Genomic DNA, 15,202 nt, shown 5'->3' with positions numbered 1-15,202 from the left:
CAGTTGTGAGACACATCACAAGTAATTTGAATTTCAATATAAAATACTCAACTTTGAAAATTATTTTGTTTCTAAATTTGGGTTCAGGATTATTCCATGCTTTCATGAAGATGGAAATCAGGTGGTACTATAGTGGTCAGATGCATGTTTATCTTCTATTTATATTCCTTAGTTACAGCATATTCATCTGTTATATTATACAATTAGCAGGTTTATGAAATGCAACTAAATCTTTCCTCAGTGTAGCTTTTACAAAAATTTTTTTGTTTCCCTAGCAAATCTCCTGTGGTCCTTACCTCAATTAAATCTAATGCATTTTTTGATTAAACTAAGAATCAAAATAGGTCACTGAGCAGCATCCCTAACATAGAGTTAGGATTCTTACTCTCTGTGTTCTCTCAGTGCCCTAGAGAATACTTACATCATGTTCTTGTAATTATTTATTTACTTGAATATGTGATACTCTATTGTGACTTGCCAGAGAACAGCTTTTATGTAATTCAACTCTAGATCTTCTGTGACTTGTAGTATACTCAATAAATGTTGAATGAATGAATGAATGAATGAATAACTAATGTGGTATTGCCAGAATAATGATCCTTTTTTTGTTTTAAAGATTTTATTTATTTGACAGACAGAGATTACAAGTAGGCAGAGAGGCAGTCAGAGAGAGGAGGAAGCAGGCTCCCCGCTGAGCAGAGAACCCAATGTGGGGCTCGATCCCAGGACCCTGGGATCATGACCTGAGCCGAAGGCAGAGGCTTTAACCCACTGAGCCACCCAGGCGCCCCAATAATGATTCTTTTAAAGTACCCCTACCAAACAATCCTGGAGAGTTGGTAGAATGTAATTTTTATAATATATACAATGTATATTTTTATTCACTATTGCAGATAAACAAAGAGGAATAAAATGGTCAAGGCAAACCTGACAGTCATTTCAAATTTTATTTTTCTGGGATTTTCCCACTACCCCAAAGTTGAGGTCATTGTATTTGTGCTGTGCTTGCTGATGTACTTGATCACCCTGCTGGGTAATGTAATTCTGATCTCCATCACTGTCCTGGATTCCCATCTACACAAACCCATGTACTTCTTCCTCAGCAACCTCTCCTTTTTAGACATCTGGTACACCTCTTCTGCTCTCACTCCAATGCTAGCAAACTTTGTTTCAGGAAAAAACACTATCTCATTCTCAGGATGTGCCATTCAGATGTACTTTTCTCTTGCCATGGGCTCCACTGAGTGTGTGCTCCTGTCCATGATGGCGTATGACCGGTATGTGGCCATCTGCAACCCCCTGAGGTACCCCATCATCATGAACAAGAGTGTCTGTGTGCAGATTGCAGCTGGCTCCTGGGTGACTGGCTGCCTCACTGCCCTGGTGGAAACAATGTTCGTACTGCATCAGTCTCTCTGTGGAAAGAACATCATCAATCATTTCACTTGTGAAATTCTGGCTGTGTTGAAACTAATTTGTGTAGACACTTCCAGGGTGCAGTTAATCATGCTGGTGATCAGTGTACTTCTTCTTCCTATGCCGATGCTCCTCATTTGTATATCTTATGCATTCATTCTCTTCAACATTCTGAGAATCAGCTCAGTGGATGGTCGAAGCAAAGCCTTTTCAACATGTGCAGCCCACCTGACTGTGGTGGTTTTATTCTATGGGACAGCTCTCTCCATGTACCTGAAGCCCTCAGCTGTAGATTCACAGGAAATAGATAAATTTATAGCTTTGGTATATGCTGGATTAACCCCCATGTTGAATCCCATCATCTATAGTTTACGGAACAAAGAGGTAAAAGCAGCTGTGAAAAAATTGCTGATTAGGAACTCTCTTTGTGCTTTTTTAATCCCCAGCAGCAAATAATATCCATAAACATTAACCTGAGGTGTCATTTAGTGGTTAATGCACAACAGAACATTGGGATAATGGGGGAAGACACTAATTTTTAAAAAACATTTATTTATCTATTTTAGAGAGCATGAGTGGGAGGGACAGAGGGAAAGGGAACAGTACAGAACCCAACATGGGGCTCGATCTCATGACCCTAAGATCATGATCTGCACTGAAACCAAAAGTTAGGTGCTCAACTGACTGTACCATCCAGGAAGATATTCGTTTTAAATGAGATGTGTGATTTCCTAAGTTTTCTCCTTGACTGACTACTGAAATTAAAATAATTTAGGTACCTCTTACATAAGCATATCTGAAATCTTATGTAAATAGGTCTCATGATGACAAACATCAATTTTTATTTTAGGTTACAGAGTGTAAATATAACTTTAAACATTAAGTTAGTGTATTGTTAGTATTCAAAAATATGGACATATAATATACAAATGTAATACCTATAGTAGACTTTTTAGCTAATTTATGATTAACCTCTGTTTTAGGTTGATTTGTGTCCCTCCAAAACTTATTTTGAAGCTTTAACCCCCAGTACCTCAGAGTGTATCTATATTTGAAGGTATGGCCTTTCAAAAGGTGATAACGTTAAAATGAGGCTGTCGGTGTGGGGCCTCATACAAGCTGAATTGTGTCATTGTAAGAAGAAATTTAGACACACATGGGTTCAGCAGGGATACTCACATACAGAGAAAAGGACATAGCAAGAAGGTGGCTATTTGCAAGCCAAGGAGAGGCTTCAGAAGAAATCAAATCTGCCAACATTTTGCTCTTGGACTTCTAGCCTCCAGAAGTATGAGCGAGTAAATTTCTATTGTTTAAGCAACCCGTTCTGTGATATTTTGTTATGGAAGCCTTAGAAATCTAGTATAACCTCTTTTTCAGCATAGATAAATTTAATGGAAGTAATTGAATATTCCACAAAGTGTAAGTATGTTTTATATATGTGGATATATTTGTGCATGCAGATAGATGTGTGTGATATGAATGTCTATGTACAGATGGAAAAAGTCTGCACAAATATATCCTGAATAGAAATAGGGTAGGAGTGCTAGTCTGGAGAAAAAAATATCAGAGAGTTTAGTAGTTTGTTGTTGGTCTTAGAATGCTGACATTATTTTGTAAATTCAAAAAAGCTACAGGAGGTTTCATTGAAACTACTAGTACCCTTCCCTTTTTTATTGTGCTTTCCCCTGACACCTAGTTTCTTAAATCCAAGAGTATAAATGAACCCATCAGCACTTAGAAAATACATGATATGCATATTATAAGATATACAATACTCCCAAACCCACTGAAATGGTGTGAAATATTGAAGTACATGAATATATCTTATTATATAAACCACAGTATACAAAGAATTAAAAACTATTTTAATTTAAATACAAATTTAATACAAATGCAGCATTTGTAGCATTTTTTTTAATTTTTTATTTTTTATAAACATATATTTTTATCCCCAGGGGTACAGGTCTGTGAATCACCAGGTTTACACACTTCACAGCACTCACCAAAGCACATACCCTCCCCAATGTCCATAATCCCACCCCCTTCTCCCAAACCCCCTCCCCCCAGCAACCCTCAGTTTGTTTTGTGAGATTAAGAGTCACTTATGGTTTGTCTCCCTCCCATTCCCATCTTGTTTCATTTATTCTTCTCATTTTTATATACTTTCTGGACCAGATAAATAAACATGAGTTCAGTGGGCAAGACTTATTTGCTCATCATTAAGTTGTTGCCAGAGTCAATAAAATTGTTGGATGGCTTGGATCCAGAAAGCAATGACATGAACAAAATAGGATGAATATGGGCATTACAGGGTTGTAGGGCATATTTGATTTCTCAGATATGAATAAACAGTCATATCTGAGATGGGTCCATTGGTCTAAGTAAAGATTTCAGATGCAGCCATTGACTGGATGATGGAGAAGCTTAAGGATAATGACTTCATGAAGATAGGGATGTAAGTTGGTTGACTAGTTCACTGTGCATTGATGATCAGACTTCTAGGTGAAGACAGATTAGTGAAGTCGGGGCAAGAAATCAGGACTAAAGCTGTACATACATTGGGAAGTCTTTTGCACAGAGGTGGAAATTGAGCCTTAGGTGAGAATGATGTCATTTAGGGAGAAATTTAGGACAATTGTCTATAAAATGGTTGGCTTTGTTGTCCTATGATTGGCCAGAGCTGTGATAAAGGTGAAAGAATAAAACCCTTAGGATCTAGAGTAAAGAATTAGAATATTTTTTTGGTTTCTATACAAGCTTAGAGATCTTAGGTAATTTATTGAACATTCTAATCTAATTTCCTCTTCTATTAAATGGGAATAATTTATTTAATGTATTTATAATTATTTAAAAGTTAATATTTACTAATTCCAAAAGACCACCTGTCAATCAGCTATGTTATAGGTGGTCAGATATGGTGATATCACTTTGATACAGTTTTTTCTGGCTAGATTCTAGCTTCAGTGAGTTTGAGTTTACCTGTGATTTCAAATGTATTGAGCAACATTTTGTTACTGTGTTACAAGTCTAGGCCTATCATTGTGGTAGTACTTATGGATATAAGCATAAAATTCCCTGTTATCTCTTTCTCTCTCTCTGTCTCTCTCTGACAATCTTAGCTAAGTCATTCCCTGTGTGGATGTCCTTTTGATTCTGTTTGGGTTCTGACAACCTGAATTGGGCCTCCCTTTCATGTTGCTATTTCACTTACTCAATCAGGATCCAAAACATCATGCTGGGCAGAACAAGCAAAGGTGCCCTCCTGAACACTGTTTCATTCCTGAACCCTTTGCTGGGTGGCCCTTGAGCATAGATGCTCTCCTTATCAGGCTGTGACACTGTACCAGGCAGCTCAACTATATATAATGTAGACATATGGTATGATATCACATAAAAAATAAAACTGCATACTATTATTCACTAGCAATTTCAAGGGGATTTTTTTAAAGGAAAATATTCAAAATGAAACTTGCTGCTGAAAAAGTGAAATTGTCAATATTAAGAAAGATTTATCCAATTGATATGTATTTTTCTCAGCAATTTTTATTAGAGAATAATTATACATTGATACGATTTTGTCTTACCCGGCTCACATGACCTCTTCAGTTTATTTATCAATGTTTTATCTACTCTTATATTTCCATACATTTAAAATTAGCTGATACTTTATCAGAAACTTGAATTTGTTGTTTAGTCAGTGAAATAATGCATAAATTCAAGTTCCTTTACCTCACTGTATTATATCAAGTATTTAGACTATATTTTACTATTTTTTTAAAGATTTTATTTATTTATTTGACAGACAAGAGATCACAAGTAGGCAGAGAAGCAGGCAGAGAGAGAGAGGAAGGGAAGCAGGCTCCCCACTGAGCAGGGAGCCCGATGCGGGGCTCGATCCCAGGACCCCGGGATCATGACCTGAGCCAAAGGCAGAGGCTTAACCCACTGAGCCACCCAGGCGCCCATATATTTTACTATTCTTTAAAAATGTTAATTAATCCAGTACTTAATTATTACCTACTGTTTTGAATTTATTTGACATTAGACTTGATACAGAGAACAGTGAGTTCTGACATTGGGGAAATTTCAGAATCTAACAAATGATTTAGTATAAAAGGAAAATTACCATAGCAGAGGTAAAGTTCAAGGCAGCATAGAGGAGGGAATAACTAACTGAGAAAGTTTTGGAAGAATTTGCGGAAGATCAAACACTTAAATTGTCTTTAATGAGACTGCTAGGCTGAGAAAGAGAAATGTGATGATGGGGAAGAAGTGGCGTATGCTTTTGTCTTTAGGTAGGAAAAGAACATGATTTGATTGGAGAACTAATAGCAAATGGAGCATAGCATTGTGCAAAGGGGATGGGACAAACAGGAGGTGGGAAAGAAGAAAGGGAAATAGGTACCTGAAAAATTAGGTTGGGGTCAGATCCAGTCCTTGGGTAAAACAAAAATCAGTAATAAACAAACAGACAAACAGAAAAACTCGAGTAGTTCTCTCAAAAAGGAGCTGAAAAATGTGTTTTGTTTATTCAGTAGACAAATGTACAGTAGAGTTAACATGGTTTGATTTGGGATTTTTCAACTATATGATGGTATGAAAGTGATAATACATTCAACAGAAACTGTACTTTGAAATTTGAATTTTGGTCTTTTCCTGGGCTAGCAACATGAGAGCTCTTGATATTCTCTTGTTACACTAGGCAGTGGTCACGGCTTCCAGTCTGAGCCACATGGTCACAGGGATAAACAACTGATATACTCAAAACCATTCTGAACCCATACAACCATTCTGTTTTTCAATCTCAGTATAGTACTCATATAGTTTATTATTATAGAAAATGGTCAATATTTTATCATAAATAGGCTTTGTGTGAGATGGTTTTGAACAACTGTAAGTGTTCTGAATGCATTTAAGGTAGGCTAGGCTAAGCTATGATGATCAGTAGATTATGTATATTAAATGCATTTTTAAAAAAGATTTCATTTATTTATTTGACAGAGAGATCACAAGTAGGCAGAGAGGTAGGCAGAGAGAGAGAGTGGAGGAAACAGGCTCCCTGCTGACCAGAGAGCTCAATGCGGGGCTCCATCCCAGGACCTTGGGACCATGACCTGAGCAGAAGGCAGAGGCTTTAATCCACTGAGCCACCCAGGTGCCCCTAAATACATTTTTAACTTATGATATTTTCAACTTTCAATGGATTTATTTGGGCTTAACTTCATCAGTTGAAGAAGATCCGTACTGGATTTTTTTTTTTTTTGAAAGGCTTATTTCTTAAAGCTTACTGTCACTTCTTATACCAGTTGTCTCTACATTTTTATAACAGTCATTTTCATAAAAAGGTGAAGCTAGATTATTATCTTGAAATTTTTTTCCAACTCCTAAATTCTGTGATTCTACATAAAATCTTCATTTCTCTTGTTCTGTTTATATTAAAAACCTTTGCCTCGAAGCTGTGAGCTTATTTTGTGCATGAACTCAAGGAGGTAAGTTTCTTATCCTTTCCTCCAGAACCAGTGTCTAGTCATCAATTTTCTCATAGCTCCATGCACCTCTGTATTCCTTAGGCTATAGATGATAGGATTGAGCATGGGAGTGACTACTCCATAGAACAGGGCTATCAATTTGTTAAAAGCAGAGTCTTTGGACTTTGGCTTCATATACATCAAGAGGATTGTCCCATAAAACATGGTCACTACTGTTAAGTGGGCTGAGCAGGTAGAAAAGGCCTTTTTTCTTCCTTCTGCTGAATTGATTCTTAGTACCGTAGAAAGGATGAAGACATAGGAGATACAAATTAACAATAATGGAGAAAACAAAAATAATACATTGCCCAACATTATCGTAATCTCATTCAAGGAAATATCTGTACAAGCCAGCTTGACAAACGCCAGTATTTCACAAACAAAGTGATTAATGATATTTTTTCCACAGAAGGGCAACCGTATTGCAAGAATAGTTTCTGTCAGTGAATTGAGAAAGCCCAACCCCCAAGAGAGAGCTGCCATCTGAATACAAAGTGCCTTACTGATGATGATGGAGTATCTCAGCGGGTTACAGATGGCCACGTAACGGTCATAGGCCATCACCGTGAGGAGCACACACTCTGCGGACCCCATAGTGTAGGAAACAGACATCTGAACCACACATCTAGTGAAGGAGATGGTTTTTTTCTGTGACAGGAAGTGTATCAACATTGAGGGGATAAAGGTGGATGTGTACCAAATGTCTAGGAAGGAAAGATTACCAAGGAAGAAGTACATGGGCATATGGAGGCGGGAATCCAGAAGAGTTAGGATGATCAAGGTGCTGTTTCCCAGCAGGATCACCAGGTACATCATCAAGCATATCACGAAAAGGAGCTTTTCTACTCTTGGGTACTCAGAAAGTCCCTGTAGAATGAACTCAATCTCAGTCCAATTCATCCTGTCCATTTTACTTTTTTATACCTGGAGTAATCCAGAAGAGAAAATTGCGTGTGAGTTTAACAAGTCTGTACATATTACTGTATGCAGTAAGAGATCACCGGAGGAGGGCCAACAAGCGTGTCAGCACTAGTGGACTGGTGGTAGTAGCTGTGAGTTTAGCTTTTCAAATTTATCTCAGGTTCATGAGAGAGAGGATTCAAGATGTGTAATAATTACCTTGATAGCTTATTAAAAATACAGGTTTTTGTGTTCCGTTTCCTGAGATTGTGACGTACAGTTCTGAGGCAGGGGAGAGCTATTTACATTTTTAACAAACATCCCCTTATTTCTAATTGATTGGACCCACAGACCCCACTTTGAATATCATTATTTGGAGATCATTAATCTCCATATCATCAATGAATAACATCATTGGAGAAAGTGTGCCTAAGTCTATTAAAAATACCTATATATTTGATTTTATTTCATGGCAGTCCTTAACAATGCCATCGGTTTAAGGCTTTATAATTTATAAATATGTTTGTACATATTACTCATTTTATTACCACTGTAATTATCTGAGGAAAATGAAATTCACAGAGGTAGAATGTGTATAAAAACACAGTGGGTGAGCACCTATTCAAATCTGCATTTTCTGACTTTACATCACCTGCTCTTTTTAAACAATAGGCTATTGCCCTCTCCAAATTATATAAATTGTCTAAAGAGTGGGAATCAGACATCTTCTCCAATAATGTTCTCCAGAGGGACGCCTGGGTGGCTCAGTGGGTTAAGTGTCTGCCTTCAGCTCAGGTCCTGATCCCAGAGTCCTGGGATGGAGCATCTCTTCGGGCTCCTTGCTCAGCAGGGAGCCTGATTTTCCCTTTCTCTCTCTGTGCCACACCCCCTGCTTGTGTGCACTTTCTCTCTCTCTCTCTCTCTCTCTCTCTCATGCTCTCTCAAGTAAATAAATAAAATCTTAAAAAAATAATGTTCTCCAGATGATTCCAATGTACAATGTGGAAGTAAACCACCTTTCTAGTGGAGTACCTCTAAATTTAGTATACAGATGAATCATATGGGGAATCTTTTTTGTTTGTTTGCTTGTTATTTTTTAAAAAGATTTTATTCATTTATTTGACAGAGAGACACAGCAAGAGAGGGAACACAAGCAGGGGGAGTGGGAGGAGAAGCAGGGTTCCTGCAGAGCAGGGAGCCTGATGTGGGACTCTATCCCAAGACCCTGAGATCATGACCGGAGCCGAAGGCAGACTCTTAATGACTGAGCCACCCAGGCGCCCACATGGGGAATCTTTGTAAAGGATTCTGAATCAGTGGGTCTGAAGCAGACTTTAAAATCTGAATTTATGGGCGCCTGGGTGGCTCAGTGGTTAAGCCGCTGCCTTCGGCTCAGGTCATGATCTCAGGGTCCTGGGATCGAGTCCCGCATCGGGCTCTCTGCTCAGCAGGGAGACTGCTTCCTCCTCTCTCTCTCTCTCTGCCTGCCTCTCTGCCTACTTGTGATTTCTCTCTGTCAAATAAATAAATAAAATCTTTAAAAAAAATCTGAATTTATAATGATACTGTTATGCTGAAAATAAATAAATGAAAAAAATCTGAATTTATTAATGTGTTCCCAGATGCTGCTGCTGCTGCTGACTATGGAACTCACACAAATAGCAATGTTTTTTAGAACATCTCTCTCCAGTACTATTGCAGAGTGCCCCTATTGCTTCCATTGTATATAAGACATTAACTGAATAGTAGAAAATGAAAAACTGAACACTTTCTGAGATTTGGAGTTGAGGTATCTCTGTGTGTTTTGCAGCCAGTTTTGTGTTCTTTAGATTTTAGATATACAAGCAACCAGGTTGCATACAAAAGAGGCTGCTTTTTATTTCTGTCCATGATAAAGTCATTTCTCTTCCACTTGTTGAGTTTGCAATTAAGGTCAGTATGTTCCAAAAAAGGATTTTGAGGTCAGCTCTAGCATCTGAGTTGTGCATCATAGAGCATGGAGCAAATAAATGTAATTTGAAAGAAATTTAAGGAGTAGATATTACTAGATGAACTTTTTTTTATAGTGAATAAATCAAAGAACATAATTTGGAAACACCTTTTCATTCCCAAGGTATTCTACCAAACTTTAAAATATCCCTGGAGTGTGGCACCTGGGTGGCTCGGATGATTATGTGTCAGACTCTTGATTTCAGCTTGGGTCATGATCTCAGGGTTATGGGATCGAGCCCCACATCGTCAGCTCTTTGTTCTGCAGGAAATCTGCTTAAGATGATCTCCTTCTCCCATTGTCCCTCTCCACCCATATTCTCTCTCTTTCTCTCAGATAAATCTGTAAAAAAGTATCCCTCAAGGGAAAGAAAAGAATTGATCCAGATGTTTCTACTTAGTGTCTCTAAATAAGGCTGGTATTTCTGGTATAGGGTTTCTGTATAGGGTTTGCCATTTTTCTCTGTGATAGTGCTTTGCCAACAGGTTTTGCTGCTTTCTATGACAACTCTAGTTTATAATGGCAAGGCATATTAATCAGCAAATACTATGATTATATGTCTATTGACTATGGAAAGGAGTGCTCTCCTCCAGTTCAAGATGCATCATACTTTGTAGGCATACATTACAAAGAGGGTAGGAAGGGTTGAGTTGGGCAGGATATACTTTTATTTGGTATTAAGATTGGAATTTGATTGACTGTAGATATATATATTAACCTACTCTGAATGTGAAAATGAAATTCTGTTAGAGGCTTTGAAGGACCATCAGTTGTCTGAGGTCTGTTGTTTCAGGAAATTTTGTGAATCATGTCAAATATTCTCTTTTCTTTTCTAGGAACAAGTTGATTCCTATTTAGAAATTACTGGCAGGGGTGCCTGGGTGGCTCAGTGGTTAAAGCCTCTGCCTTCAGCTCAGGTCATGATCCCAGAGTCCTGGGATCGAGCCCCACATGGGGCTCTCTGCTCAGCAGGGAGCCTGCTTCCTCCTCTATTTCTGCCTGCTTCTCTGCCTACTTGTGATCTTCGTATGTCAAATAAATAAATAAAATCTTTTAAAAAATTACGAAAAAAAATTACTGGCAGGAAGTAATGATGGTGTGTATTTAGTATCTTGACAGTTCACAGATAGTTGCTATTAAAAAAAAAAAAATAAATAAAATAAAATAAAACTGCATGGATGGAGTGCCTGGGTGGCTCAGTGGATTAAAACCTCTGCCTTCAGCTCAGGTCATGATCCCAGGGTCCTGGGATTGAGCCCAGCATCCGGCTCTCTCTCTGCTCCGCGGGGAACCTCCCTCCCCCCTCTCTCTGTGCCTGCCTCTCTGTCTACTTGTGATCTCTGTCTGTCAAATAAATAAAATCTTTAAAAAAGAAAAAAAAAAAATTCACTTGCAGACATTTATAAGAGAAACTGCCAATCTGCTTTAAGCTTTCAAATCCTGGTGGGAGAAAGCATAATGGACAATAGAGAGGAAATTACTTTCATTACTCTTGCAATGTTAGTCTGACATTTTAGAAGCAATCAACAAACCCTCTTATTTAATAGCATTGTGACTGAAATTTTTTCTTCATTTTAGCTTACTTCACTAAATGGGTTCCTTGGAGGGGCGCCTGAGTGGCTGAGTGGGTTTAAATGGGTTCCTGGGAACAAGGGAATGAAGATTTTTAAGATTTTTGATAGTTTCTTTCCATGCAAAATATATATTGGATAATTCCATTTTTACTAAATCATTGCCATTATTGAATATTATCTTTTGAAACATTTTTCATTCTTGGTTATTGCTGTGGGAATTGTTAAATAATCATAGCATACTAATTTGATGGGCCATTATGTACTTACTGACCTGACATTTGTGAGGAATTTGTATTAAAACAAAAATGATGTTTAAATTATGTTAAAAGGATTAAGTGAAACAGAAACAAAACAATAGCAGTTTTTGAAAACTGAAACCTAAACCAAGATAACCTAAACAGAATAGAAAGGCTGGAAAGAAATACCCAAAACATTAATGGTTATCTTAGGGGCCTTTTTTCTACTTTGCTGAATTATCCAAAATTCTAAAATAGAAATATATAAAGAAAAAAATTATTATTAATTTTTAAAAGATTTTATTTATTTAGTTGACAGAGAGAGAGAGAAAGAGATCACAAGGAGGCAGAGAGACAGGCAGAGAGAGAGGGGGAGGTAGGCTCCCTGCCAAGCAGAGAGCCCGATTCGGGCCCTGATCCCAGAACCCCGAGATCATGACCTGAGCTAAAGGGAGAGGCTTAACCCACTGAGCCACCGAGGCGTCCAAGAAAAAATATTATTAAAAAAGAGGAAAACACTGAAGCCGGTTTCAGTTATGTTAGGAAAAATGAATTCAGAATAAAAAAAATTAAAGCAATTTAAGTAGTACGGTGATTATCTTAAATGTCTAGAAACTACACTTTGCAGCTGAACTGTAGAGGTGTGTCTAGGCAGTTATTGGTAAGAACCTACTATTTCTGGTGGAAGAGAGCATTTATAATCCCTACTCTCAAAATCATGCAAGTAACAGCGTTTTTGTTTTTAGGAGGTACACCAAATAAGGAACTTGGGTTCTTGACCTAATCATATGTTATTGAAAGAGATTGCAGACTACTGATGCCTGGAACAGAATTATTTGTAAAGGATCTGAACTGGCCTGAATCCTAGCCAACCTCTTATCCCCCTCTCCCAACCTGGTGTTTTACAAGAATTAACCACTCTGTGTTTCAATGCCCTGAGACTTCATCTTGGTACTGTTTTCGTGGTGTAATAGACCTAAGGAAAGTTTGTACTTTTTATCCAAGCCTGAAGTCAAGCTCTCTAACTTTCTAGAAGGAAACTCTCTAACTTTATATAAATTTTTCATTTTATTTTATTGACTTAGATAATTGAAGATCTAATATTTAAAGTACTAAGATTTTTCAATGAAAAACACATATGTCTGCACTCTAGATTCTCAGTAAAAGAAATAATCCTGTCATTCTCTCCAATTCTTCTAAAGATACCAGTTAAGACAACTGATACTTTATAAATAAATCAGTGGATTTGCTGACTCTCAATTTATAGATTTTATAAACTCTAATTTTCAATTAATATACCACAAGGAAAGACGTATTATTTTAGGTTTCAAAGGGAAGAGAAAATGTCATGTGAGGTCCTAGTATGAGGCACTTTATAAAATTTTTATAATTTACTCTTCATAACAATCCAAATATTATTATAACTTTTGTCATTGAAAGAATAAGTTTGAAGTTCCAAAGCTTAAGTACATTTTTCAGTATCTTTTTATAAGTTTTTATTTAAATTCCAGTTAGTTAACATACAGTGTAATACAAGTGTCAGGTGTAAAATGTAGTAGTGATTCAACATTTCCATCTAAAGCCTGGTTTTCAATATCTCATAGGTGGTAAATGCCAGAACTATGGTTTAAACTCTAATCTGTATGATTCCCAGGCCTGCTTTAGCACTATACTCATTTACTTATTTATAAAATTTCTTCTTATAAAACCACAAATTAGTATTATGCACTTAACTTTCAATGATCCATATGATAAATACACACATAAAAATATATTGGAATCTTTTGAAAGCATTGAAGGCATTTATTGTCTTCCACTTATGAAGACATCATACACAGGAATGAATTAAAATGAAAAAAAAAATCCAAAAATTCCCTTCAAGTCTAGCATGGACAGTTAAGATCTAGAGTAGTAGAATTGATTTGTTACATAAATGGGAACTCAAAAATATTTCTTCTTTTGGCTTGGACACCTACTCAAAGTAACAATTACAGCTATTTCAGCCTTCTATTAGATATTTTTGTTTCTAATCCCATTTTTTAAAAAAGATTTTATTTATTTATTTGTCAGAGAGAGTGAGCACAGGCAGGCAAAGTGGAAGCAGAGGCAGAGGGAGAAGCAGGCTCCCTGCCGAGCAAGAAGCCTGATGTGGGACTCAATCCCAGGACCCTGGGATCATGACCTGAGCCAAAGGCAGCCGCTTAACCAACTGAGCCACGCAGACGTCCCTCTAATCCTGTTTTTACCATAAACATCTTCAATTACATGTTTCCTTCAATCCTTATTGAGCATAGCTTATGTGTGAATAATACATAAATTATTGTGGGCTCTTTTTCTGGATAATTTTTACTAAAGATTTTACTGAACTAGATACTTGAATACAGTAACTGTTCACCTGTTACTTATAAGGGTCTGTTGCATTGCAGGCAACTTCCTCTTCCTCACTAGTCTCTTTTTTGTGTGTATTATTTCAGTATTTTTAAAGGAATTTAAATAATATTCTGCTGCTGAAAATAACGCCTGGATTTTTATAATATATGCCTTCAAAATCCCACCAGCAATGATCACCTCAACAAAAAATATCTTTATTATTTATTGATAAGATGTTTTCCTTTTGAAATAATTTTAATAAAACTTTTCTCTTTTATCTTACCTCCTGATTAGGTTTTAAAGTCATCCGTGCCATTCCATTCTATTAAGTAATAGAAAAAATTTCCAGGAATTTGAATTTCATTTGCATTTTTCAGATGAGACCAGAAGATTTTCACTTTGAAAGACAGTTGTTCACTTCCTAAAAAAGAAATGTGAGAAAAATAGCTCTAAGCAGGCAATTTGTCTGTACATGAACTTTCATAAGAGGGTATCAAGGAAATAAAATATATTAAAAATAAAGATCCATGATGCAACTCTGGTTTCTCATGACTTGTCCTAAAGTTGATGTTCACTCAAGAGATTTGGCTTCTTTGGGAAGTCAATTTAGCACTTATTTTTTACAAACTTCTTCAATCCCTAAGGTTATGAGCCAGAAATTTAGGATTCTCTAGAGGTAAAGTCCCTGACTTCTGCACATTCTAAAAACCCAATTACCATTACTTAAAGAACATCTTTCCCAGTTATACATTTCTTGGGAGTATTCATTAAATATAGATGTATATGATGGCCTCTACATAATTTGGGACTGGAATCAGAATATGTCCAAAAGTTCTCAGAAAAGTTAACCTTTTCCTGAGAATTTGTTTTTCTTTTTATTTCAGAAATAATACTAGGTGAATCCTAATAGAGTCCTAAATAGTCATTCCACTTCTTTAAAGTCTTTTTTTAAAAAATCTTTTTATCTTTAATAATTTTGTTAATTCTAGGCCCCAAATCACAAATTTTTCTTTATACTGTATAATCATAGTATACATTTTAATTAGAATTTGCCACTTTATAGCAACATGTTTTGATTTTTATAGTATTCTTAATATTTCTTTTTAACATTTGAAGAATATGTCATTAAGTGGAATAACTATAATCTAACCTACACTTTTAATACTACTGGATATTTTAATTTGT

At 36.6% G+C, this 15,202-nt stretch overlaps 2 protein-coding genes across 2 annotated transcripts; one reads left to right on the top strand and one right to left on the bottom strand.

Annotated features, from left to right (window-relative positions):
- Positions 1-867: 867 nt before the first annotated feature.
- LOC309847270 (olfactory receptor 13F1-like) lies at positions 868-1,872 on the top strand (the record flags this gene model as incomplete). The annotated part of the gene is given in 2 exon segments (XM_082697207.1): positions 868-894; positions 898-1,872. Coding segments are annotated over 2 exon segments (1,002 nt in total).
- A 5,045-nt stretch (positions 1,873-6,917) lies between these two features.
- Positions 6,918-7,856, bottom strand: LOC309846247 (olfactory receptor 13D1-like; the record flags this gene model as incomplete). Its single annotated transcript, XM_082695109.1, has 1 exon — positions 6,918-7,856. The coding sequence occupies one exon, from the start codon at positions 7,854-7,856 to the stop codon at positions 6,918-6,920; it is 939 nt and encodes a 312-aa protein (XP_082551235.1).
- Between the last annotated feature and the right edge of the window lie 7,346 nt (positions 7,857-15,202).

This window comes from Mustela nivalis (assembly GCF_964662115.1).
Source record: "Mustela nivalis genome assembly, chromosome: 13".
NCBI classification, from domain to species: Eukaryota; Metazoa; Chordata; class Mammalia; order Carnivora; family Mustelidae; genus Mustela; species Mustela nivalis.
The sequence above is the reverse complement of the archived record's forward strand: the minus strand, read 5'-3'. Positions and strand labels throughout refer to the sequence as shown.